Genomic DNA, 27,154 nt, shown 5'->3' on the forward strand with positions numbered 1-27,154 from the left:
AACTCCCCAGTCAGTGGCTGTGTTTCACCAGCTGCGTGTTTGTTTCACTTCGTGCCGAGCATGGCTCACGTTCCAGCGGCTCTCTCGTTCGTCGACGTCCACCCAGCGCAGTAAAACGGAGCGGAACATTTTTTCCCCCCAATTTTTGGACAGGATGAACAACAGTTTCACGAGCATGGCGTCTATAGGCGACTTTGACCCGCTCAACGCGTCGATTCCCGCCACCAAAGTTGAAATCACAGTGTCGTGCAGGTAAGACAAATCATCAACAACGGTTTCGCTTTTTAAACTCCCTTTGCTCCTTTGTCAGCGTTAGGCTCAATGCCGTCAATTTTCCAGCTGCTTGCTATTGGATATTTGCTACACTTGAAACTTTTATTACCATCTGTCACATGGTTTGAAATCAAGTTTTGGCTAGCTAATGAACTCCGCCCTGACGTCATAAACAAACATGACCTCGCGTGACGCCCAACAAGACAACAGGTGAGACATTGAAGTCTGCTATTATGACATTGCCGTAGCCGTTGAGTTTCAAAACAATGCATGTCTCTGGCAGAATGAACGCGAGTGTTGTGTGTGTCCAATCTCAGTTGTAAACATGTCTTTCTGTCCACGGGTGGGGATTTCCTCTTTGACATGAGGGTTCGTGCGGTTCCTTCGGGTGTGCGTACCTTGGCCACGAGGGGGCAGTATAATGCACTTGACGTCGCCCGTTTACGTGCGATCCCCGATAACGTTCACATTTCAAAGTCCCGATTTCACTTAATTCATTCTCTATTTGCCGATTTTGCTAACAGGGAACACCTTTATGAACGTAAATTTCATGAGAACGATCACAAAATAATGACAATGCCTCCCGTTACAACGAACTGGGGGAATCTAACTGCCGCCTCGACCTTGCTTATGAACAAAATGTACACCGCCGGATTCCACTCCGTTGCTTAGCAGCGCTACTGATCGACTCGTACATTGTTGTACTTCCGGAGGCACAGCTCATGGTCCGAAAACATGTCTGGTAAACGGAAGCAAATCTCGCAGTCTGTGAAGGCTGAAATCCCCTTCCGCTTTCGAAAGGGAGTCAGCCGAGAATACAAATCGGCAAAGTCAGCGATTTCGACAATCATCCGTAATGGCAGCAATCTTGTCATCATTAGACTTTATATAATCAGGAGTTTTAGGACCGATATGTGAGTTGATTAAAAAAAAAAAAAAGATCACTTATCCGATCACAGGATTGATCAATATGACTGATAATACTGATTTGACAGGCCTGTAGCTTCACGCTGCGTTGTTGCCATGGCATAAATTCCAAAGCAGTGGTGGAACTTTCCGCTTGAGTGTCCAGACAAACCAACTATTCACACTCTCTTTCACAGCAACGGACCGCTTGGAGTCGTCAGTTAGCCAAACGCACAAACCGAACGTCTGCTAGCCGTTGTTTTTGTGGCTTGTTCCTCACCCGCACGAGAACGAGCACCTAAAGCTGCCTAGCGAGGCTTATTTTTGTATGCTAGCGTTGTCGAAAGAGCATGTTATGTTCCACCAAACTATATGAACGCGCTTTGGCAGAGTTTGCTCACGTCTGAGTCACCTGGCTTCTCGGCCCTTCGGGAGGGCGGGAGGATGTTTGTTTTGGTGGCCATCCACCCACCTCCAACCCGAGGCAGCGCTGAAATGCCTCCGCTCTCACAATGCTGCGTCGTTTTTCTTTTTTTTTTCGACGCACCAGCCAGTGTACAATGTCTCCATGGTTACGCAGGTTTGGAAGTTATTGTGTGCGAGGTGACAAAAAAGGGGAAGGGAATGCGAAATCGTGTGCGATATAGAGACACAGACTTTCATATCACGGGGAGAATAACCGGACACAAATGATTAAATCTGTATTTTACCAAGGTGTGCCTTTAGTGCCCCAAAAAAAACAAAAAAGTGAAGTGAAGTCACCTCTTGACTTCCATTCATTGATTTGATATTTATAATTAATGGACCGAATGACCGCTCAAGAGTGGAGAGAGTGAGGCCGGAAATAATTGACCCGCTCCGACTGCAAGCTTCCGTTCCATAATGTTTCTGATTCTATAGGGATATGAAATAAGAGACAGCAGTGAGCCGGCAATGATGCTGACCCCCCGACTGAAAACCGGAGCAACCAACCCCAACTAAATTATCCTGTTTGGCGCAGATGGAGTGAGTTAAAGAAACTGGCAGATGCCTACGCTAAGAAGTCGTAGCCGCTCGGAAGGACGGTGTACAGAAGTCGCGCTTCGATCCCAAAGTGACGATTGAATTACTCTGAGGTGGAGTTATTGTCTGCTTTATGGTGCCCGGAGGAAGGGGGGCGGGGGGAGGGGGTCCTCTGTCGTGGAGAACGGCCTCGAGTACAAATATTTCATCACGCTCATCGATTGGGCCTGCGCACACGCGCGTGCTAGTCCACACAAGAGCTCATAAATGAAATGCCCGACCCGCCTGCAAAGCCCAAAGTTAATTTGAAAGCTGACACGTTTGTATGATTTTAATTAAACGGGTCGATGCAATCATGTGATTTATATAAATGTGCCTGTTTGGAAATAAATGACTTGTTTTTTTTTCTTTTCCCCCCTCCTTAGCACGTCAAAATTTAAAGTTGTAAACCCAAGTGGCGGATGTTGTATCAAGTCACGTCTTCTAAAAAGAGAAATATAGGACATTCTTTGGTTTGCCTCTTGACAGTTTTCCTTTTCTTTAGCACCGCTGAGGAAATGTTTATTGTTTTCATTTTTTTCTTCTGCCTTCTCTCTCTCTCTCTCTCTGACTTTCGTGCCACGGGCTTAGCACTGTCAGCAAACTTTGTAGCTGTTGACAATAATAACACGCAGGTTCTCAGATATTCTCTCTGGTGCAGAGAAAAAGTACACGTTTATATATATATATATATATATATAAAAGAAAAGTCAGCTAGCTAGCCTGCTCTTCCCTGTTGTTGTTGTTGTTTGCATTGGGGATCTTCATGAATATATTTTGAGATTTGTGAAATTTGAGGTTTGGAGTTGACGGTTTATCACAGTCTTCCTCAACTGGCGGACCGCGATCTACGACCTGACCGCCGACCTCCTCTGTCCAGACCCTCGGCAAATTGTATCAAATAAAATTATCCGTTGTATTATTTGCGTGCACTAACAGATGTAATGCAGAGGACCGCAGCAGCGCGACTTTGTGTGTATAATGTTTGACTAACTGGAGACCCTGTCTGAGGAGGGCATGTGGCGATAACGATGATTGGCTCCTCTGAAATGAAGGTGAGCCCATACAAAAGCGTCAGCATATACGATGCGCCGATTGGCTCATTTGAATTTAAGGTGTGCCCATACCTAAGCGGCAGCATATACGATGCGCTGATTGGCTCATTTGAATTTAAGGTGTGCCCATACCCAAGCGGCAGTATATACGATGCGCTGATTGGCTTATTTGAATTTAAGGTGTGCCCATACATAACCGTCAGCCCGCGTCTATCCCAAAACACGCATTCAAAATGGAGGATTGTGTCAGGAAACGGACGCATACGCGACGCCCGTGTGCTCACAGCTTCAGCCCAGGAGAGCCGCACACAGACAATTGGACAAAACGAATCGCGGGAGGCTTCGATTGTGTGCAGTTCTGCTCCCGTCTACCCGGGGTTCTTTGCAGCTGTTTAACAGCAGAACACCGCAAGGTAAATGAACGTCACAATGGCGTCCTCACACATTGCATTCACTTATAGTGGAAGAACAGCACTGCACATTCCTGTGCTCCTTGTGTGTGATTTGAGTTGAATCACGGTCAAATAACCAAGGCATAAATTCGCCTTTAAAGCAGCCCCCGGCGGAACCATTGATTTTTTTTTAGCGCCCAACAATCGAGAATCTTTTAATGCCTCCCGCCACCCCGATTGCGACGACTTCAATCTATAGCAAGGCATTGGCCTTTTTGGCCCTCCCGAGAGCTCCAGCTAATGAACGTCTTTTTGAAAACAAAAGCGTCACTCGGAGGCCACGTCGGGGTCGCCCACTGCGAGAGGCTGCGTTCGCCGCCGACTCAACGCGCTAAAAGGATGGCGTGGGCGAGGCGGCCGAATTTCCTGGCGTCTGTTTACGTGTGCCTTCTTCGCAGCGGGGAGCTCTCTTGGTTTTTGATTGAGAACACAAAGGGCAGTCAGACAAAGCCGCAGTACCTCCCAAGAAACCTTTCAAGGCCGGCCGTCAATTGATCTCTTGAATTGGCGAGTGTGACTCGCGACTCCGCTTTATGTTTGATTCTGAGCGGAGAGCCGTACGTTTAAGTGCCGTTTCCCAGGCCCAAGTAGTGTTGCCGTGCGGTTCAGACTCAAGGCTGTAAAGATTTATGCACTGTGAGGAAATGACAATCGACCCCTTTCCTCCTGTTGCTCTTTTCCTTCGACTGGTTTGCCATGAAAGTCACACTGTGTGTGTTTGTGTATGTATGTTGGTTACGCCATGTTAAAAAGGAATTAAAAAAAAGACAGATTGGGAAAGTCATCAACGTTTTGTGATATGATTTTATTTGGTGTTCAAAGCATAGTGGACCACCAGAGAGCCCACTTGAACCCTTTCGTAACTCGCCGCTGTGGGAGCTCGAGGGTGGGGGGGGGGGGGGCGTTCCGCTGAATAGGCGTTAGCGTAGCGCGTGTATGCTAAACACATTATTAATGATGGCTACCGGCTCATTAATGAAAAAAAATGAATGCCAGGGTACTGATAAATGATTTGTACTTTTTTTACCCGTTGAGGCAACGAAAAATCCAAATTGAAATTCCGCCGTGAAAAATCTCTCCGCCATACGAAACGCTTTAAAGCCGACGCACACAAACATCGGGAGCACCGGCACACCCGCGCGGTCTGTCAGTCATCCCGTCGATGACATTTCAGTGCCCATAAGCAGCAGGGCTCACTGTGCTGCTGTGACATTTCGTTCCCATGGATGTAGATGAGCTCCCACAGGGTCGATATACATCGTATAAAATCTGAATTACATTTTATGACAAAAAAAAATTCGTCAGGACAACAGCTTTCTCCCGCCAATGATGTCGCAGCTGTCTCGAGAGCATTTCGGATCGACGGCCGTGACACAAATTCTGACCATTCCGCAATAAGATGCCCTGGCGTGCACTTGACAAGCCGCCGCGGCCTTGTTTACAGCGAGGAGTCGGGAAAGCAAGAGAAATCGGCCCTAATGAAGTCACGTCCCCTGTCACACAAGACAGAAGCTGTTTGAATTACTCTCGGAGGGCTGTCTTAATTCTCTCGCGTGAGGAACCGCCCCTGGCCTCAGTCTGCACAGACAAGCACGGAGTCTCTTGCGTGTAGAAACGGACATTTAGGTTTCCTCTTCATAACATCAAACAACATACGGCTGTGTTAAAAAAAAAGAGCAGGTCATTCTCATCAGTTAGGTATCATATGGACTGTTTTCCCCGATTGGCAGGCTGCTCGACAGCATTTGGCCCGCGACACGTGCCGATGGAGGCCAGTCGGACTAAACCGCACCGAAAGCGGCATGACAAAGGCAATTAAGGTGAAATGCCACCGGCGCAGATGTGCGGCGTACATGACGGATGTGTAGTTTGTCGCGGACGCCGGCGCATCTGCTTGTGCTTGTGCTTGCGCCGAGATGTTCTCTTGGCTCTCCCAACCCTTGTCAGGAAGAATTAGGGCAGCCCTCTTGGAGAAGCGGAGAGAAAATACAAGCTGCTGATGCTCTCCTGCAGAGTGCGTGTGTGTGTGTGGGGGTGGGTGGGGGGCAGTGAGATGCTCATCAAATGGGATAGATCAATGAAAAATGCAAGGCGAAAAAGAAGCAGTGGAGGGGAAATTGGTACGAGTGAAGGAAGTGGGGGCAAAAAAAAATAAAAGGACAGGTACTTGTGGCTGTGTGCTTGGCGACCTGTTGAGAACATCGGAGCATGCCCACTTGGGTTCCCCTCTCGTACTGCGTCTCCGAGAATATTCCCGCTCTGTTGCTAGGCGCGACTCACGTTGGCGCTGCTACTGTACAGCCGCGCCAAATTGGTAAATGGAACCGCGCGATAATACGGCGCACTTAAAGCACAACTCTTACGCGTGTCATGGGAGGCGTGTTAGTATTAAGCTAATTTAAAACGGGTTGAAGAAATGCGTGAAGGCTTGTTCGTATTTTTTTTGGGAGCAGGAGAAAGGCCAAGCCGATTGGGGAAAAACACACAAAGAATGGACCGAATGGAACAGTCCTGAAAATAGTTCTTTGAAGGAAAGGAGTTTAATGTGTGACCGCTGGAATTTAAAATCGGATCGAATGGCCATGACGTGTGTGGGGTCCCCCAAGTGTCAATTCTCGGACCCCTTCTGTTCAGCTGCCCTTTTGTCATGGCTATGCAGAGAAAGCACATTTTCAATTCAAGGCCTTCTACCTCCACGACCCAACCTTTTTTTTTTTTTTGGAACCACAAACTAGTTTAACAAGACATGTTTTGACAAACATTTCTAGCTTCGGGCTAAAATATCCTTTCATCTGTCTGTGAATAAAACTGTATTTGTAACGGTAGTCTTTGAGCATCGTGTTACAGAGCAAAATGGAGTACTTGTTTGCAGTCATCCGCACAAGGTGGGCGCGAGTGTTGAACTGGTTAAGCACTAGACCGTGTACGCTTTTGCGCTGCGTGTGTGTGTGTGTGTGTGTGGTCTCCATACTGAATGTGCGTCAGTGTATTGAGTTCGGTCTCCCCAGACCTTACTTTTTTTCAGGTCACGGTCAAATTGGTGACCGACGGAAGCAACTAGAGCCAGAATGGCAGTGACTGTGGAAGGAGGGATGAAGAAATAGAGAGAAGAGGGGCAGGTAGAAAAAAAAAACAGTGGGCGCCTGCGGCTGTCTTTGAGAAAATCCCCTTTTCACCATGAGGTGAGATCAGAGAGGAGGCAGGAAAGAGAGCAAACGATGGCAGAGAGGGCGTGAAATACTCCCAAAAAATTCTCCCGGCGAAATGTGGAGCGTATAATTTGAAAGGGAATTACCTGGCTGATAGATATTCTTTTATTGATTTTTAAAATTTTTTGACGTTCTCCCTTTTGTTACAGCGACTATACCGGTCAAGGTGCCACAGTAGGCTGTCATGAAGTTGCCATGGTAACTGTCCAGCTGTTACCGTGCGGTTCTGCAACAAGCCGCGAAACACGAAAACGGACTTTTTCATGGGAAATTGTTGACTGATGAGACTTTTCGCTTGCGCATAATTGCGAGCAAACGTAATCTGCATAGCCGTTGGTTGTAAGAGAAATGAAATCTATGTCGATGCATTTTTTTGTTTGTTGTTGCTCGGTGATCGTAAAAAAAAAAAAAAAGACGTTGCGCTTCACTTCGTGCCTAGTTTTGCTCTTTATTTGGCAATTGCATAAGTGAGTGCTTGAAAAGGGCAATGGCATGTATTCATGCAGAATATTTTAGCGTTTGACATTTGAACTTGATTGTAAAAGCGGGCTGGTGTTTGTTAGCCAAAAGGGGGGGGGGGGGATAAATAGACTGCAAGTTGAAATCCAAGAAGCCCACTTGATTACAATAATGTATTTTTATGTAGTTATTTGTTTTAAATCCATTGTAAGCATTTTGTCTGTTGTATATCGCAGCACTAAAACATTACCAGGTAAAAAAAAAAAAAAAAAAAATTTGACTCGGGGAACCTTTTATCCCTTCAGACCTGTCTGAAGCGGGTGGGCAGCTTTTAGTTTTCCGCCCCCTGCCTTGGGATAAAAAAAAATGGAAGGCTGGGGAGAGAAAACCAGGGAGAGAGAGAGAGAGAGGGCTATGAATCATTCACGTTCTCCTGTGAGGTGGAAATCCTGAAATCGGGTCTTCCGCACGCACACACACTGACGGGGGGAGCCCAGGAGCCCATTTGGAGCGCCACCATCCCTGATGCGCTCTGAGCAGTGGCTGCTCGTGCACCGTGAAGCCTTAAATATGCTCTGCGGGGGGAAGATGTGTATTTTAGATACCCCCGACTCGGCACGGGTAACTGCCCTCGGATTTGCCCAGTTTACTAGCCACCCCCCCCATGATTGATGCCGAGCGGCTGTTCAAATATCATTTCCACCTCACCACAATATGGGTCGAATTTGCTCTGGCCTTGCCGCCTTTTCTGCCAGCGATCCAAATTTTGTGGGGTTGAGTGCAGTGCGGTTAGATATCGAAATCGGTTCTCATCAAAGCCCGAGTCGCGCTGCGCCGACGTAACCTCATTGACGATGCTTGAAGACGCCCCCCACCCGCGCTCAAATGAAGTACCATACCAGAAATAATGATTAGCGCTCAAGCGCCCCCCCGTTCATACCAGTCAGTTCATTCGCCGGCCGTGACTGAACCACACCTCTGTTTTTTCTTTTTTTTCGCAGAAACCTGCTGGACAGAGACACGTTCTCCAAATCGGACCCAAGTAAGACCGACGTGCTTTTGTTTTGTCAACATGCAAACAAAGGGGGGGGGGGGGGGCGGGGTGGAATACATCAAGCCATGGCGCAATTGCCACAAAAGCGTGTCGGCACAAAACCAACGTGGGGTACGAGTGACAAGGTGACGACGCTGACGGTGATATCCGCCCCGGGAGTGGGGGTTGGGGGGGGGGGGGTGTTGACGCAAGGGTGACAGTGATGAACATAATGGCGGCGAGTGGGAGGACCATACATGAAGTGACGGCCCGCTGAGGGAAAAGAGCAACTTGAAAATGTTTCTCTTCCAATTTGTCCTTCTCCCCACTGACATTCCCCCCCCCCGCCCCCCCTCCACCAGTATGTTAACACAGGAATCCACACTTATCTGAAATGACATCAAAGTGAGCGCTATTATTTGAGCTTTGAGATAATTATGTGCAGGAAATTGCAAAATGCCCCAAACTCTTTGCTTCCCCCCCCCCCCCCCGTTGCAAGAAGAGAATTACGTGCGCGTGTTGCGATGGCGGCATTTACGTATAAACGGGGCGCCATTAGCGCTTTGATGTTTCCTTCGTGAAGGCGCAGGAATCGCATTCTGATTAGAGCTCGTGTTGAAACTTTGATGACGTTCATGTCGTGTGTGTCCCGTGTTGGGTCTGTTATTTTTTTTGTTTTTCAGTCTGCGTCCTCTACACGCAAGGCATGGGCAACAAGGAATGGAGAGAGGTGGGTGTTTAGCTTGTTATTTGTATCACCCCCCCCCCCCCCCCCCATGAAGCTTTTCATTTCATTTATCGGCTAATTAGCTTTAGCTTTTGCTTTATGCGAGCTGTCGGTTTCCGTTCAGGCCTTCCAAAACAAAACGATCCAAGACGCAACAACGGGGGCTCTTTGAGCACCCCCCCCTCCCCACACTCCCTTTATTTATTTCTTCATTTTAAATAACAAGCCAATATGTGAGACACGGCTAACGGCGCCGCAATAAGCGCTGAAAATTCCCAAATGGAAATGAGGGGGCGAAATCTCCGCGCGCAATCATTTGCGGGTTATTCATCGGCTTCTGAGTAGTACACCCCCCCCCCCCCCCCTCCCCCCCGTCGCCCGCTCGCATTGTTAATATGCGACGCTTAAATGCCAAAAGCGGAGACTGCCTGACCCTCGTTGACATGATCTGTCAGCGGCTCCGCATTGATTACTCGCCATAAACGTCTCACCAGCCGCTTTTGCTCTCGAGTCGGGACTTGACAAATTATGCACATGAATCACCGGCCGGCGCTCTCGTTCACGGCCTCACCTCAGTTCGGTTATTTACTGTCCGGCTGGTAGCTACATTGACGGCTTTTACGCGTGTCCCCACGATTTGTTTTGATTTTCAGTTTGGGAGAACCGAGGTGATCGACAACACGCTGAATCCGGACTTTGTGCGGAAATTCATCTTGGACTACTTCTTTGAAGAGCGGCAGAACCTTCGATTTGACTTGTAAGTAAGCGCACAATTTTTTTTGTTTTGGGGGGGGGGCAGAGTGTTTCTGTGCCACCTAAATCAAGTCTCAAGGCTTCCAGAGCAGGTTTTCAATGGTTTCTCCAGGTAAGGGTTCAAAGAAACACACAACCCACACGAGTGATTTTTGTTTATTTTTAGAGTCGACACCGGCGCCAGGTTGTCTTATTTCTCCCACGTCCTCGGGTTTTTCTCTCTCCACGTCCGCGTCAGCCCGCATATGAACCGTCAAAGCTCCATGGCGACGTCTTTGCCTTTTCATGTGCGCTTCTTTGCTGTGAGTCATATGCCGCCGCCAGACGGTTGGACTTTGGGCAAATGAAATAAGCTAACTCTGACCGCAGGTGTGACGCCCCCTCCGGCCCCCCCCCCTGCTCTCCGATTACATTCCTCATTGAATTAGGAGAGCATTTTGCCGGGGTTTTATTTTATTAGACACAAACCAATTATATTCTAATCTGTGAGACCTGCAGATAAACTGACTGGGATTTGTAAGTGAGACTTTGCCCAGAGTTGATTGAAAGTCTGCCATGTAGGTTTTTACCTAGGCGCTTATAAATAAAATGTATTATTATTATTATTCAATAAGAGTGCTGAAAATATAATCTCGCGGCAATGATTATTTTCCGCGGCGAACGGCCGTTATTTGTAGCTTTCGTCTTCCCTGATTTACGAGGATCGATCTGATGGCCCTCCGATGTGCTTTTGACGGGCCGGCTCGCCTGCCCGTCATCCACAATCCCGCGTGACCTGTAATAACAGCGGAGAGGGGCCGTTAGGAGCGAATCTTCAGGTTGTATTGATCGCGGCAATCTTCTTTTTCCTTGCTTTTGGTCGAGTACAGGCAGCGACATGAATTCAAACGGCGTGGGCCTATGTTCTTGGGGCTTGTCTCTTTTTGAGGCGGTCCATGTCTGCGCGCATGCCGTACGTGCCTCCGCTCACCTCGGCTATCGCACTGCGTTGCGCGCCATCCTCGAGAGACAACTGTTTTGATCGCGCACGTGTAGCCGCGTGTCGTGTTACCGGCGCTATGCGCAGTGTAACAAAGGGTAACCATAACAACCGGGTCCTAAGTGACCCGGGTCCTGGGTGTGATATAAGAAGCATTGGAATCGTAATCTCAGATGTACGTCTGTCAGATTTCTACGCTTGACGAAAAGCGAGCAAATTTTAACGTATTAGAAGCCAAAGTGCCAACGGCTGCAAGTAGTGGCCATCGCCGGGCTATTTTGAAATGAGTTGCCTCCACTTAACTTCTCGGCAGGCACAGAGGGGAGGGCCGAGCAGTTACGCGCGGAGGAGGAGGAGGCCTGTTCACTCTGATTACGGGGTATTGTCCTGCGAAGAATTATATCGAGGGCCGGCTGAAAGTGACTCCTCAAAGCCACGCGTCGTATCCCAAATCCTAATTACAGTCCACTTGATGCTCCTCACCCTGGACGGTCTTTTAAATCAACCCCCCCTCACCTCATCTCCCCCATCTTTCAAAATATTACCCAATAAATGGCACTGCACTTTTCGTGACGGCTGACCCGCAGCTGTGAAATGATCTCCGATTGTTGAACGAATGGCCTGCTTGATTGCCTCCAATTTTTATGAGGAGCCTCTGCACTTTTGAGAGCCGTTTCGGGGGGGCAAATTTTCTCTCGGCGGGTATTGTGCGAGGAATATGAGGTGTGAATAATCCTCCCCATGATCGGTCGGTCAGCCATACCAGACGTTGAAGTATCTCGAAAACCCTCTGGCACAGAATATGGATTCCCTCGCAATCGTATGCGTGACATCCAATTAGTCCGTTCAGTGTCAGTTTAGCGGGGGAGGGGGCTGCGACGCCGCGAAATGCATTCCCGCCGCTTCTGGTGCGATTGCTGGTGACAAGCTGCCTGGCCCGGTATCCGTCTGCAATCTCCCGTTGTGTTCCCAGCTGAGCTCCCCCCCCCCCCCCCGCTTAAAAAGTTGTAATTCACCACATGGCTCGCGCTCTCCCCTCTGCGTAGGTACGACGTGGACTCCAAGAGCGCCAACCTCTCCAAACACGTGAGTAAGCCAAACTCGTCCCGTCCGTTTTGACCGCCGCTTGTGTGAAAGGGGCATACGTGTGTGCGTGTAATGTGTTGGTGCGCGCGAGAGACGAGACGAGGCGCTCTGGCTAATAACTCCCATTAGTAGCAGTTCAGCCACACAAGAGTCATCGGGTCATTACACTGAGTGTGTTTATCATGCGCTCGAGGAAAATACTCGGTTGCGCAGCTTTTGGCTGATTTTTCGGCAATTAACTAAACGAGTGCGTGAGGAGGAAAGATATGAGCGGAACGATATGTTGCCTGTGTTAGGATGAGAAATACACGACTCCCTTATTGTCGCCCGTTTCCGCCGCCATCTGCTTCGTCCTTGACAATCACACCATGATTTTGTGGTTCAGAAAAAATGTATATAAAAAATAAAAATACAGGGCATAATATGAAAAATGACAATTCTGCCCCCCCATCCCCTCCGCCATCATGATAGTAAATGAAATTCCCAGACATCATTTTCTTTCCCACAGCGGCTTTAGTGGCATTTCTGTCTGTTTTTGTCTCTTTCCCTCTGTCACCGTCTTTCTATTTCTCCCCCCCCCCCCCTCCGTTTCACTCCGTCAATGTATCTTCCCTCCCCTGCCCCTTGCCATCACATCATCTCGAAATCAATAAACCCGGTACAAGAAGAGACGGGCGCAGCGCCCAGTCACCCCCCCCCCCCCCTCTTAGATGCTGCTGGTCTCCAAAGGGACGCAGGCACGGAGGCGGGGTTTGGGGGAGAAAAGCTACAGAGCCAATCCATTAAAAGTGTTTTAACATGAAAGGTGTAGGCTACGGTCACACCTGGGAACCAGTTGAGAACGCCGACGAAATATGGGGGGGGGGGGGGTTGTTTTTTTAAATCTAGTGCTAATGCTAATGTTTAATATCAATATATCGTTTCCCGTGTTTGGGCTACATGGCCCTCCTCTTGCATTTCTGTCTCTCCCAATGCAAAGTCTCATTCTGTGCGCTGTGAAGATGGAATTTAATTTCGCAGGAAAGTGGCAGGGGAGCCGAGTGGGGCAGCTGTGAGGGCTATCGGGAGAAAGACTAAATCTTCTTGCCAATATTATTTCCCAATGGGGAATGTAAAGGGGCCACTGAAACGGTTTTGGTTCTGTCTGGCGCTTTTCATTTCTTTCGGGCTTTTTTAGCCCTGAATGCTGAGCAAAATCTCTATTTTTTTTTTTCTTAATTGCTTCTCCTCTGTCATTAACTCCGCAGGACTTTCTGGGCCAGGCCTACTGTACGTTGGGCGAGGCGGTCGGGTCTTTGGGCAGCCGCTTAGAAAAGCCTCTCGGGTGAGTGGACCTCAAACGTGTGAAAATGCCATGGGCGTTGAAAAATGACGCAATCTTAAAATCCCGGCGTCCGTTTCGTCTGCTTTATTTCGACAAATATTTCTTAAGTGTGCTCTTCAACACATTTTAAATGAGGGCTAATGACGGCTAATTTCGCCTACGATGAAAATGAAAACGTAACCGCCGCAGAAACACTTTAGGCTCGTGTCAAGCATTTGCCGGTCAAAAGTTAAACGAACTGTTTCCTGTCGGGCGCTTGCGTCAAGTAGAGTGCCGCGAACGTGAGGCTCAGAGATATCCCGGGGGCTCTTCCCGACAGCTAAGTGTCACCCTGACTCAATGGTGAGTGAAATTTGCATGAGAGCACTCCTGCTTTTGTGAGTGCCTCTCCAGACACTGTCCTGGAAATTTGCATTTTCATAACCAATAAAATTGCCCGGTAAAAAAGCTCTCCAATCAAAAATACACAAACAACAGAGAGAGAGCACCCCCCCCCCCCCCCCAGAACAATTGACGAGCAGCTTCTAAAATTTGTATCCATATTTGAAATGAAATTTGTCACCTTTAACTCATTCACTCCCAAAGACGTTATTAAACGTCTTTTCAGACCCGGTCCAGAATCGATCCGGTACCGAATGAGTTAAGCTAATCATGAAAGTTGCCCATCTCTGGACTCGGCGAACCGGAACGTACACCCGACGCAAACAAAATATGTGATTTGTAAGCCTCTGCGTGGGAGGGTCAGACACTTTACGGTTCTAAGTAATTACCTCGACGCTGTATATGTTCCCATTCGCTGATTACGAGATGGATATGTACTGTGGTGTCGGTTTCGCCGGTTATGCTAGCGCAGCCCAAAACGTAATTACCTGTCTCGGGCCGGAGCCTGATTGCAAATCCTTGTCCCTTGATTAGAGGATTCACTGCTTTTTCCCTCCCTCTCACATGCTCGCACTCAGAAAGTATTCTTGTGTCGCGTCGATACTAAAAAGGGAAAAGGAGCCGCGTCCCCGCGTCTTGGAAGCACTCGCCAAAGTAAAACCGGATGCGGAACTTTAGCTCGTTCACTCGCTCCGCCATATTGCCTTTTTTTTAAGCTAACTCTTTGTGTGTTTGCGCTCTTGACTTTTTGTTTCATCGCTTACTTTTTCATTTCAAGGCCAGATCACATTAGCAGCATGTGAAAATCTGCTATTTAGAAAGACCATACTGTTCAAATAAAATGAGATAAAATACGTGCTCGGTTCTTTGACACCTCCCACACACTTGAAACACTTTATAACATTTTAACACATTTTTTTCAAGGATCACTTGTCACCTGTTCTCACTCCCTCGCTTGCACAGTTCTCCAAATAAGAACCTCGGTGTGCATGCTTCAAGCCATTTGTCACTCTCCCCCCAGCCCCCAACTCAAATAGTTGAATGAAAAACCGCATCAAATGGCTCCCAGGAAGTAGCGGAGATGCAAAGTTAATCATCAACCCCTGACCAAGTGCCCCTTTAGCGCATTGAAAATGTGACTTGATGGCTTGAAATTCGGCGACGTCGCAGGGGCGCCTTTCACGTGGCACCTGGGAAGCCCCCCCCGTGCTGAAACGAGAAGACTTGCATTTCGCTTCAAGCTGCGCTCTTTGACCCCAATTCCAGGCTGTTTAAACGGCCGCCTGAGTCGATCTCCTGTCAGGTGGTCCTCGCAAAGTGGAGCTCATCAGACGACCCGCTTCTTTTGTCAGATTGCCAGACCTCTTTAAAAGTTACGTCGAGGCGTGCCGGCGGGCATATTTAAAAAAAAAAAAATGCTATTGTGTTGCCGCTCGATCAAAGTGACATTACGGCTAATATATATTTATGTTTTGTTTTTTTTTTCTTCTGTGTGTTTTTGTTGACAGAGGCATTTCCGGCAAAAAATGCGGCACCATCATCGTGAAAGCCGAGGAGCTGAACAATTGCAGGGTGAGGCGCCGGACTGACGATTGGTTCCGACGATTGAAGGAATAACCTCGCTCGCGAGTCATATCTTGTCCTTGTCGCGTGTTGGCCAGGAGTCGGTTATGATGCAGTTTTGCGGCAACAAGTTGGACAAGAAGGATTTTTTCGGCAAGTCGGACCCCTTCCTGGTTTTCTACAGGAGCAACGAGGACAGCACGTGCGTTGCTCTTTTCTTCTACTTCGCTTTAGGGGGGGGGGGTTTAATCCTCCTCTGCATCCAGAGGAAATTGGTTTCATTGATTTTTATCGTTCCCTCCGGATCCAAAGAGGTCTTTGAAATCAGGTTGGAGGATGTGATGTTTGCGCACAACATGTGCAACAATTTGAGTGAGGAGGAATGGTGGAGGAGGGGGGGGGGGGGGGGGGGCTCGGGTAAGGAAATATGCATGGCGCCCCGCTAATCTTTTATCCCCGATCTTTCTCTCTGCAGGTTCACCATTTGCCACAAAACAGAAGTGGTGAAGAACACATTGAACCCCGTGTGGCAGGCTTTTAAAATCCCCGTTCGCGCCCTTTGCAACGGGGACTACGACAGGTGCGGCGGCATTTTCACAGCTATAAAATGTACGCTCAATGGAGTGCATGATGCGCGGTAGCCCGATGCAGGATATGAACTCATTCACTCCCAAAGACGTTTTGAAACGTCTTTTCAGACTCGGTCCAGAATTGGCTCATCGGTCATGTTTTCATTGAATCCACGAGTGTGAACAGCTAAAATGTAATTGCGATGTATCGAGATAGTTATTTGGGAATTGGCGCCCCACCTGTTAAAAAATTGCCAGTAATGAGTACGACTTGGCCATTGTGCTGCTGGTGTCGACCCCACCCAACCATCTCGAGTGTCGGCGCGAGCTTATGAGGAGCCCGCTCCTTGACTTTATTAGCTCCTTCCCCGTAATGATGCTCATCCGGCCGCCTACGCCGAGCTCCGAGGGCCATTAGCGCCGCTTCGGCTTTCGGCTTTCGACTCCTTGCCTTTTATTGAAAGATGAGAGGGATGGGGGGGGAAAAGCGCGCTTCGGTTCTGGGTGTTTTCAATTAGATGCAATTTATATCGAGGAGGCCGCGCAGTTACAGTAAAAACAAAAGTCGGGCCTCATTAGATGCCACCCCCATTTCCCCCTTAATAAAGATCCTCACTCCCACGCGAAAGCTTTCTCTTCATCCTTGTTTGTTTCTCTTTCCCCGCCTGGCAGGAGACGACGCTTGTAATTGAAATATTGGGAGATAGCCACGATAATGCCGGGTATCCGCCTCGGGCAGACGATCCATCCGACGTACGGTATATCCGCGGCGGCACGCGGAAAGCCGATGAATTTGGGTTTGAGGAAGAGCGTATGACGGGAGGCGGGCGCAGCTGTTTGGAGATCGAGATAAGCTGCCGAAGAGCAATTTTTCCGATCAAATTGAGTCACGCGATTCACGATCATACATCTTTCCCATTTTAATGAGGCCTGCCACGCGGCAGACAAATACAGCTTTGTCTTTCGGCGGGCTTTAATGACGCTGCCTTTTTTTGCAACAAAGCGCCCGCGGAGCCTCGAGCGCCGCAGAAACGAATTTCGTCGGGATAAACATAAAAGTCAATTTCGAGAAGAAGAAGAAAAACAAACCCTCATCGTATTCTTTTTTTTTTTTCTATTTTAACAGAACAATCAAGGTCGAGGTGTACGACTGGGACAGAGACGGCAGGTAAATCTTGCATCGCCGAGGTAATATGCGCGTTTTGCCTCTCGGAAGATTACTTAAAAGTTCATCGCGGGGTCAAATGAACATTTAATCGCAGAGAAGCCTCCAGGGGTTGGGACGGGTACATTACATTTTGGCCAGGTGTCGGCGTTTGAGACTTATTGGAGAATTCTTTGCCCACGGTAAGCCGTGGCCGCGCAAATATTTATCCAGCCCTAGTCCGCATTATTGTAGTCCTTAAAAATGATAATTGCGAGAGATGTCATGAAAAAGTAGGTTATGTTAAAAAGCGCCGGAAAGCTTTTTTTACTCCGCTGGGTTGTTCCCAAATTGAAAGCCTCGCGATGAGTCTGGCTGACTGACATTGCCGCATATTAACGAGGAGTTTGTTCCCTTTTATCATTTCAACTCCTCTCTATTCAGCACCAGCGTTGATCTTTCTTTACAAGGGAGCGCGGTGACATTTTAGAAGTTTCAATAGAACTGTTTGTGCTTAATCAACCGCGTCGCAGTCAGCCAGCGCAAAGCTTTATGAAAAAGAAGAAAAAAGGACTAAAAAAAAAAACGGTGCAGGATTTCTCACTTATAATGCGTTTTGTGCGAGTACGTTGCCAGACATCGTATCTCATTTTCGTTGTTCCCCCCCCCCCCTCCTCCCCCACAGTCATGACTTTATTGGAGAGTTCAGCACCAGCTACAGAGAATTATCCAGAGGGCAGAGCCAATTCAACGTCTACGAGGTGAGCGCATAGCCAGTCACGATTCATGAAGTTCCGACGGTTAGCGTGTTGGAATGCAATTTGCGAGGCTTCAATTTGAAAAACAACTCTCGACTTATTTATTTTTAAATGATGATTGTTGTTATATTTTGATCCCGGCCGACTTTTTCCATCTTGCAATGTGCACTTTGCACTCATCGCCTGTTTGTGTGTTCAAGCCACATTTTCCTCCTCACCTTCAGACTAAATTTGAACACATAAATCCTCAACCCCCCCAACCAGAACAACCTTGGTTATTGGAAACGAAGCTTTTTTTTTTTTTTCCCTGCTTGACACTCGTGTTGAATGTAGATTTTACGCAGGGTCAGTTGTCCAGGTGCGTTGCAATTTTGAAGATTTATTGCAACCGTTGACAGAAGTTGCAGTCTTAAAGAATGAAGAACTTGGTGCTGAAATTCGAACCAATTATTTTTTTTTTGTTCAGGTGGTAAATCAAAAGAAGAAAGATAAAAAGAAAAAATACCTCAACTCTGGAACGGTAAGCAGCAAGGAAAAAAACAACCCGCTCCACCCGACACCCCCACCCCAAACAAATACGTCATCACTTTGTCTCACATCCACCCTTTCCCCTTTTCTCTCCTAGGTAACGCTGTTGTCATTCCTCGTGGACATCGACGTCACCTTCCTGGACTACATTAAGGGAGGGTGGGTGAAATATGACTTTTTTTTTCTCTCTCTAATTTGGTGCGCGCGGATGAACAGTCTCCAGCATCTCCCGACCCACTTAAAACATCCTCGCGGCAAAAACCGCGGAAGGGCTTCGTCCACCTCGTGTACCTTGTACACAGACTTTATTGTTGATTTCCCACAATTGAGCTTCTCAAAAGAAATCTATAAGGTATTGAATCACGTAGCGGGGGCGGATGCGCAGAGCGAATGTCACTGAGCAAGTCGCTGTTCATCTTGCGAGCTCGCAGCCCCGCCCTGCACGCTGCACGTGCGCGCCTTTTTTTTTTTTTTGCCGCATGCCCTCTAAAGAGCGAGAAATGCCGTCCCCGCGCAGGTCACTTGCTTGTAAGGCCCAGTCGGTCTTTGCAAGTGCGTGCTCCCCGCGGGCGAAATCAAGTGCCAAGTGGTCTATCGCTGTTTGAGACCCAAATGGACCGCCACGGTCCGAGTGGCAGAACGGGCAGACTCGTTGACACAAACGCGCCCACGCTTGCATACGCAAATACTGTGAAATCACTCGAGCCATTCCCCGAAATCCCCCAGTGCGCCGTCTATTTTAAAATTCCCATCTGTCTCCTTTTAGTGCTGCCTTGGCTCGTCTAACCCCTCCAAACGCCTGACTGCTCTTCTTCTCCTTTTGATTGGCGGCTCTTTCCAGCGCTTCGACCCAATCAGCTAATTGCTCATTTGGACCTCATTAGGGGCATGATCGGCTTGGCCGCATTAGCATAAACGGCTGATTTGGAGAAGGATCCGTCGCCGCCGCCGCCGCCGCGCTCATTCTTTTCACCGCGCCCGCTAAAGCGTTTGAACCACCCGTGGCCCCCGCACAAAGAAGCCTCTATTCACGAGGCCTGGGAATGAAAATGAACAGTTGTTGTGCCTATCTTTCATTCGGAGTCGTGTCTTTGATGGCTGCTCCGTCACTCACGCTGACAGATATTGTCTCCCCCTTATTTTGCCTGCGGAATTGAGTATTGAAACCAGAATAGAAGCCGGAGGGAACCGTGCCCCGTATTGAACACATTGTGAGATGTCATTTGGAAGAGGAGCGGGCATCCAGCGGCGGAACAAAGAATTGTGTGTGTTGGGGTGTTGGGGTGGGATTGAAATTTGAAAAGCAACTCGGATGCAAGATGTCAGGTCCAATTAGATTTTTCCCTGCCTGCTGCTGTCAAACTTCTTAATGCATAGACGACGTCTTCTTCATCCTCCTTGGGCGACTTGGACGCGTTCCAAGCAGCAGCATCTGTTGGCATCTCATCAGGACGCCACCTGAGATGTTTTTTTTTTTTTTTTTTTACTCTGCGTATTCATGCCAACGTAGGAGAAAAGTGGACTCCCCTTTGGAAAGCCGTCCTGGTTTCGACAAATTCAACACTTTGCGGACGTCCTTATGTGACAAAGCGAGCCGCAATTAAAGGCAACGTAGTTTTACGGCCGAGGCAAATGCTCCTTATTAGAAGTGGGGGGTTAAGACGGATGAAAGCGTCCACTTTTGCAGACTGCTGTTGCCTAGCAACCGCTATCGGGCCTGCCCCTCTAGCGGCGCCGCAGGTGTTCATAGCACGCAAAGCCTTTTTTTTCTTTTCCCGGAGTGAAAAGTTGTCTAATTATGACGGACGTTTATTTTTCTCCTACTTTTCAAAATATAACTTTTTTTTTTTTAGGTGGGAGACTGCTTTTCCCTAGACTGCAAATCAAAATTCCCATTTTTTTCCCCCTCAACTGTTTTAAAGAATATAGAGATATATTTTGTTTTTCATGATTCGGAACCGCTCCGCGTGATACATGTGTCAGAATTGCATTTTTTTTTTTTTGTATCGTATGTACGGTTTGTTGAAAAGATTAAGTCGGTAAGTCCCCAGTGAAGGCTTAAGTACCAAATGTACTGCCAGCCACTGAAATGGTCACCTAAGAGAAGAGTATTCCCCTGACTCGATTTCCTCCCTATCGCCGTCCATCTCTGACAGCCCCCCACCACCCCTCCGGACCAATGAGTGTCCCGTCACGACGACGGATGGCCTGTAGAGCCTCCGCTTCTTCTGGCCCGCCGAGGTGACAAATAGGATGATGCTACCGGCTGCTCCCAACCGCAAGATGAACGCGCGGCGTGTTGGAGTGGCAGTGAACAGAGAACCGGGGCGGGGGGGTTGAGGCTAGTTGTGAAAAAGCACCGACAGGCTGACCACATCCACTCGCCGCAGGTTAACAAGTTCAGACAATATGGGCACTCGTATCCAAGCCGTTGGGTCCCAGGTTTTGCTATTAACGGCCAAATCGGCAGGAAGGTATCTCGGTTTTGTGTTCTCGGCCTAATGGCATCGGCAGATCGCGGGTTTTGTTTGCAGGGATGAGGAAAGGGGGGGGGGGTTTGAGACTGTTGCTGATTAATGAATCCTCTCCCTGCCTTTCTTTCTCTTCCAAGGACGCAGATTAACTTCACCGTGGCCATTGACTTCACAGCTTCCAACGGTGAGTCTTTTGGTAAACGCGCATTCGGAGGGACCCGCATGAGGACTGCGCCGCGGGGGGAGCGCTCGATCGATTGTTGCCGAGCGGGCGTGACCCCGTGTGCCCTCGAGTGTCAAAGGTGGAATTGTTCAAGTGTTGAATTAAAAAAAAAAAAACTCAAATGGTTTCACTCCACACAGAGAATTTTTTTTTTGCATTTTGCAGACCCCTGATCATCATATCTTACAGCAAATGAAAAACCCAAATTCACCATCTGAAGAAATTCAAATATTGCATAAATCAAAAAATTATTTTACTTAAAATTGTTCGTATAATATTTAAGAATTGAGGAGTTGAATGATTCTGCTAAAAATGTCTGTGGCAATGACAAATCTTGTTTCTCATTCCTAGGTAACCCCGCCCAGCCCACCTCACTCCACTACATGAGCCCCTACCAGCTCAACGCCTACGCCATGGCCCTGAAGGCGGTCGGCGAGATCATTCAGGACTACGACAGCGACAAGATGTTCCCCGCGCTGGGCTTTGGTGCCAAGCTGCCGCCTGATGGGCGGATCTCCCACGAGTTTGCTTTGGTGAGAGCAATTAGAACTACCATGTCATTAAGGGGGGGGGGAGAAACACCATTTAACATTTAAATTAATTTTTTTTTTTTTATGTCTGCTCTCTACTATCTAGAATGGGAACCCTCAGAACCCGTATTGTGCAGGAATAGATGGCGTGATGGAAGCCTACTACCAGAGCCTGAAGTCGGTGCAACTGTACGGACCCACCAACTTTTCCCCTGTGGTGAACCATGTAGCCAGGTACTGCACTCAAGTACCCCTGTAGACTTCAACAGTCGAGGCAAAAGGCACGCTGAGTACTCTTTCCTCTTAATGCGCTGTCGGGTGGTCTGTAATAAGCTCTTTGCGGGAAATATTTCTAGGTAGGGAAGTGTGAAATGGAGAAAAAAAATAAAAATAAAACCCTCACACACATAGAGGGAACCTTTTTGATGGCGCGTTTTGTTTTTGCTGCAGGGAACGTTGATGAGAAAAGCGAATCATTAGTGTTGTGTTTTTATTTTGCAGTGTGAAGTTATGAAAATGGAATGCACTCGCAGTAAATGTTACATCCGCACATTAATTTGTACCCAATGGCTTCGCGCGTCGCTGTTGTGGGCACTAATTCAGTTCAAGCTTAGTTAGTTCCAAGATGATGATTGTATTTCTTGCAAAATGTATCGATGTCTTCATTTATCTATGGCAACAATTTAGAATGACAGACGGAACAATTAAATGCGCTTCCACTAGCTGGGAGACACTAGGTGACATTCAAATAATTGTTCCCTATTGAAATGAGAGTAATCGGTTCCAGCTCTCTCAAAAAATACACCATATTTTTCCACGACGTGTAAAATAACGCTGCATTGTGTACAAACCATAACGGGGCCTAATCTGAAGTGCTTCCGAGGTGGCTTGAATCATCACTGCGCGTGCAAACAAACCGCCTTGAGTCAAAAGGTCGTACGAACGCGAAAGTAAGCGGAAAGCATCATTGAGCCGCACAATTGCCTCTGAGGTCGTTGCAGTCGCGGGGAGGTAAAAAGAAATTGGTTTAAGAGCATATGAATGTCTCATTCCTATTTTTAGGATAGAAATGAAAAAGGGCGACATTTATTGTTCACGGTTCTGCGTTTTTCTTTCGACACAGGTATGCGGCGTCTGTAAAGGATGGGTCGCAGTACTTTGTTCTTCTCATCATCACGGACGGCGTCATCTCAGACATGGCCCAGACCAAGGAGTCTATCGTGAATGTAAGAAACCGTCTTACACTATAGCAAGAGCTGGGCCCTGGGAAGATTTTTTTTTTTTCCCTCCACAAAAACGGCGCTTGCATGGAGATTGCGCAACGTGGATGTAAATGAGCGGCGTTCGCACACCGCGGTCTTCTCCTCTGAATAGATTTACATTTCACATACCGTTGCTTTTCCATATGAATCATATTAGTCGCCCTTGAAGCGCTGTTCTTCACCGCGCAAGTACATGAATGCTGCAACAAGAGAGGGTTTGAGTGATATTTTGTTATGTTTGCAGCGCCCGCTCCTGCATTTTGACCGCCTGTTATTCGCCCTACGTCCATCCCCTCCCATCACTGTCAAGTCAAAGTCAATTCCGGAGGGAAGCTAGCATGTTTGTCGAATATAGTGGTTGAGGGAGAAGGGATATAATCTTTTAAAAAAAAAATATATATATATATAATAATAATAATAAAAAAGCCCTTCTCCGAGGAGAAAGCATGGCCGAGTGCGGAGAGCGGCTAGCCTGATGTGTGACCTTTTACAGAGGAGCATTAAAACATAAGATCATCTACCGCGCGGTAGCCCGAGGTCAACGCGTCGCTCCGCACACTTCGCTGGCCATTTGGTGGCTGTCTGCTGAGCTCACGCAGCATCATTAGTAACGTCATTCCCGAAGATGTCCCAAGGCACGCGTTCACACGTTGCCGGCTCACATGTACGTGGAATTTAGACTTGTTTTTTTTCTCCCCACGTGTCGACCAGGCTTCCTGCCTGCCCATGTCCATCATCATCGTGGGGGTTGGACCTGCCGAATTTGACGGTATGAAAAGCATTTGAAATGGTTGATTGACAAGGCCGTGAGGATTTAATTTTTTTTTTCTTCCCCCCTCCCCCTTCACTTTCTTGTCATCAGCCATGATTGAATTAGATGGTGACGAGGTCCGAATTTCATCCCGAGGAAGATATGCAGAGAGAGATATTGTCCAGGTATGTAGTCTGAATCTTCAAGAATGACAGCAGAAAAAAAATTCACGACGGCGGGGGCTGGGCAATGTTGCACCCAGCAGCCAGATGTTAACGCCACACCTGTTGGGCAGAATTCTGTATTATTGTCATAAAAAAATTAAAGTGCTAAGTAGGATGATTGCAGCCACTTATTTTCACTCCTGAATACTCACTGATATCGATACCAAGTAACCGATACCATGAGTGTGTTTGATCCAGAAAGTTTCTATGAAATGAATTTTCTTCTCCTTCCCCAGTTTGTCCCATTCCGAGACTACATCGACCGGACGGGGAATCACATCCTGAGCATGGCCCGCCTCGCCAAAGACGTCTTGGCTGAGATTCCCGACCAGTTCCTCTCCTACATGAGGACCCGCGGGATCAAGCCGGCGCCCGCCCCGCCTCCCTACACGCCTCCGGGACAGCCCCTCCAAACACAAATATGAAGACAAGCAAAGCTTGTTTCTTTTTTTGAATTTTCCAGAGTCCATTTTTGAAGCCGCTCTCCATGCTCGTGTGACGTGGATCCCTGTGCTCGTTCTTCGTGTTCTGGAACAGATGCATGCAGAGCCAGGAGAGCGGACTGGGCCGAAGAAGCCCAATCTGTTTACTTCCACTGTCGAGCATTCCTATCGCTGCCTGGAATCTTTTATCCTGGAAAAAAAAGCCCTGCCCCACCCTGAAAAAAAAACCACAACACTAATTTCAGCTGTAAATAACTAACCTCTTTGTCTCTTTTGGCCGGCAAACTAACCCACTGTTTACAGTAAGAATTTTTACTGTTCATACTTTTATATTTTTCAATATCAAGCTTGTGATACTCTCTCTCTCTCTCTTTCTCTCTTTCCTGACATGTGCGTCAGGTAGCAGCAGTGCAGGTCCTGGTAGCCCTTCTGTACCGTACTGTGCTGTACTGTACTCTACTGTACCCCTGGTGTTTATGAACCCTTTTGCATGAGTGTAGCCCGGACCACGTGCATGCATATAGCGGCCCTGCACTACCTCTTCCAACCAAGCGTCTGTCTCGAGGTGGGTTGAGTGTGAGCGAACGTGTGCGTGCTGCGATGCAGAGGCGTCCCCCCCCGTCGCCTCTCTGTCTGCGTCGGTCTTCCTTGGAAAGTCTCCCCCGCTCTCTGTTGCGTTTCTGTCCATTTGTGACACGTACCGTCGTGTTTACTTTGCCTTTTTAAAGCCCATTCACTGCCAGCCCAGTAAAAATGAATCTTTGACGTCTGTGACCGTCAATGGCAGGGAATGAGTTCAACACGACCATACCTTTTTAGTTAAGGCCACAGTTGACCTGTTGGATTTATTATGAGGAATATGTACTAATAATTAAGTAAAATGTATGACCGGGTCTACCCCCTAAATGCCATAAGAATTTTACAAATTTGCCTATTTCGAAGTTAAAAAAAAAAATTAAAAAAGTTGTAATGGTGCAATTACAAATTCAGATTCTTAATCGAAATTGTCATGAGAATAACATGTTCTTTTCTGAGACAAAAACCGACAATATTTACAAAAACGAGAACATGGTGTGTATCTCGTTTGTTTTTCTGCCTTTCAAAAGTAACGCTGTGCGGCTTGTTAACCAATGGAAAACTTTTTTTTTAAAATCTTTGTGTGGAATTTTTGCTTTTATTTATATCCATTATTTTCTTAATGAATGGAAACATAGTTGCTCTCTGTCTCTTCTCGGCCTTGGCAGTGATGCCCACATGCTCGGGGGTTTGTACGTACGTACGTATATATGTGTGCGTGTGTTGTTGTGTCGTCTGAACATCACATCAAATGTTCAACAAAGACAGCAGCTGCTCTCCAACAAAAACATTGTTTGAGCACAAAGAGCCCAGTGGTCAAAAACGCAACGAAAATACACATTTTGTCTATTGTCCCCCACCAACAAAGAAAAACATTTTTTCTTTTCCCTTGAATGTGAAGCGATTGAGCAACGTATGGACTATGTGAAATATCGATTGTCATGATGTGACCAAAACTAAAAAAGTATTTAAACATTTTTAGCTGGCATTCTGCGAAGGAATCCGTCCATTGTATGACGTTATTGTTATCCCGTCGGCAATCTGAAGTACCTCATGTATTTCCATTTAAAATGATATCGACGTGTGCGTGCGCGCGCGACCAAGATGCCATATCTTGCGAAGCATCGCACATCGCTCCTTATTGTTGCATATCGATGATAAAGTTGTAGCAAACGGTGGTGAACCGCTGCCAAATTTCCACATGCTTTCTTCTCCTGTAGCAGTGCCAAACATGGCTGACACACAGTAAGAGGCCTGCGTGTGTGTCCGTGTGGATATCGCGTGCGTGGATTTGGTCCCCCGACCGACCGCGTTGCAGGTGTAGCTGGACACATCATTAGGACGGCAGGTCAGAATAAGGGAGCTCATTAACGGCGCTCGGCAACGCTCTTGTTTTTGATCCGTTGCCACGGTGGTTCGGGGTGGACTTTATTTTTACTGTCACGGGGTGGGAAGGCCACAGTGTTTATTTTTTATTATTATTATTTTTTTTACCCGCATGCCCGTATGTCGACGCCGTGCTCGGTCAGTACAAGCAGACTGCAGTCAGGGCGAAGGGGAAGGGTGATGCGTTTTTTCTCTCTATATATTTTTGGGGGGTTTGTTTTGGTTAGAACAGCACTCGCCAAAGCGAATTGGAAGCAGGAAACGGATGAACGGAAATTGCCAAAAAATAAGCTAGGAAATCCAATTCAATAGCTTTTCTGTTGTTCTTAAAGAAAACCGCTCATCCTTCCGCAACCCGCCAGCGTTGGCGTACTTTTGACATGAATGTAGTAGTACATCGAGACAAATCCACAGCGCGGTTCGAGAAATGCGAAACAAATTCACTCCTTTTTCAAAACAAATTAACATAAACGGCAAAGCCTGTTCGTGTCCTTTATGAATCCATACGAGTGCAACTTCTGTGTTTGTGTGTGTGTGTGTTGCCTTTCGAACCGGTGTTTGACGACACACAAAAAGACTTGTTTACTGAAAAGCTATCCAAATACACGATCGTGTGCTCGTCGTATCTTTTGAAACAAATGTGCACTATGTTTGCATGTACGATTTTACATAAGGATGCGCCCGTTCCTTCGGGTTCACTACAACGGTGTCTTTGGAAGTATATGATATGAAAAGTAATTGTACAAACATGGCCTTAACTGTTTTTTTTCTGGAAATTGTGCGATGCCTTCTCTGGAGAAATGACTTTGTGTCTGTGGATTATTGCGTTCCGATGTGATTTCTTTGGACTTGTTTTTTTTAATTATTGAAGGAGTGGATGTCTTTTATTATTATTTTGATTTTTTTTCTTTAACAGTGATTCCTAATCAGAGAAAGCATGGCTGAACACTGATTGTCTTATTACATATGATAGATGACTATTTCTGTATTGAACTATGGATTTTTAAATAAACATTCATATGAAAATCTGTGACTGAGGTCGATG

The 27,154-nt window shown here is 47.4% G+C and overlaps 1 protein-coding gene across 2 annotated transcripts; it reads left to right on the plus strand.

The window, feature by feature from the left end:
• On the plus strand, positions 1–27,139 carry LOC127593621 (copine-8). 2 transcript variants are annotated; one of them, XR_007960457.1, is made up of 21 exons: positions 1–252; positions 8,397–8,437; positions 9,112–9,158; positions 9,809–9,912; positions 11,934–11,973; positions 13,221–13,297; positions 15,187–15,250; positions 15,340–15,443; positions 15,717–15,821; positions 16,937–16,978; positions 17,640–17,715; positions 18,179–18,232; positions 18,338–18,399; positions 20,852–20,898; positions 21,289–21,470; positions 21,574–21,701; positions 22,591–22,693; positions 23,441–23,498; positions 23,592–23,665; positions 23,941–24,449; positions 24,547–27,139. XR_007960457.1 is itself a non-coding variant. In XM_052055194.1 (20 exons), exons 1-20 carry the CDS (start codon positions 155–157, stop codon positions 24,127–24,129), a joined length of 1,695 nt encoding a protein of 564 aa, XP_051911154.1. In that variant the 5' UTR covers positions 1–154; the 3' UTR covers positions 24,130–27,139. The 2 variants fall into 2 exon arrangements, 1 of the variants encoding a protein (XP_051911154.1); XM_052055194.1 differs by having other exon boundaries at positions 23,941–27,139.
• The last annotated feature ends 15 nt before the right edge of the window (positions 27,140–27,154 follow it).

This window comes from Hippocampus zosterae, chromosome 21 (assembly GCF_025434085.1).
Source record: "Hippocampus zosterae strain Florida chromosome 21, ASM2543408v3, whole genome shotgun sequence".
Lineage (NCBI taxonomy): Eukaryota > Metazoa > Chordata > Actinopteri > Syngnathiformes > Syngnathidae > Hippocampus > Hippocampus zosterae.

Excerpts from the sequence above, each read along its gene's own strand:
- LOC127593621 (XM_052055194.1), top strand. The coding sequence starts at position 155 with ATGAACAACAGTTTCACGAGCATGGCGTCTATAGGCGACTTTGACCCG. Across the intron at positions 16,979-17,639 it reads GACTGGGACAGAGACGGCAG|TCATGACTTTATTGGAGAGT; the intron begins GTAAATCTTGCA and ends CCTCCCCCACAG. Across the intron at positions 17,716-18,178 it reads GCCAATTCAACGTCTACGAG|GTGGTAAATCAAAAGAAGAA; the intron begins GTGAGCGCATAG and ends TTTTTTGTTCAG.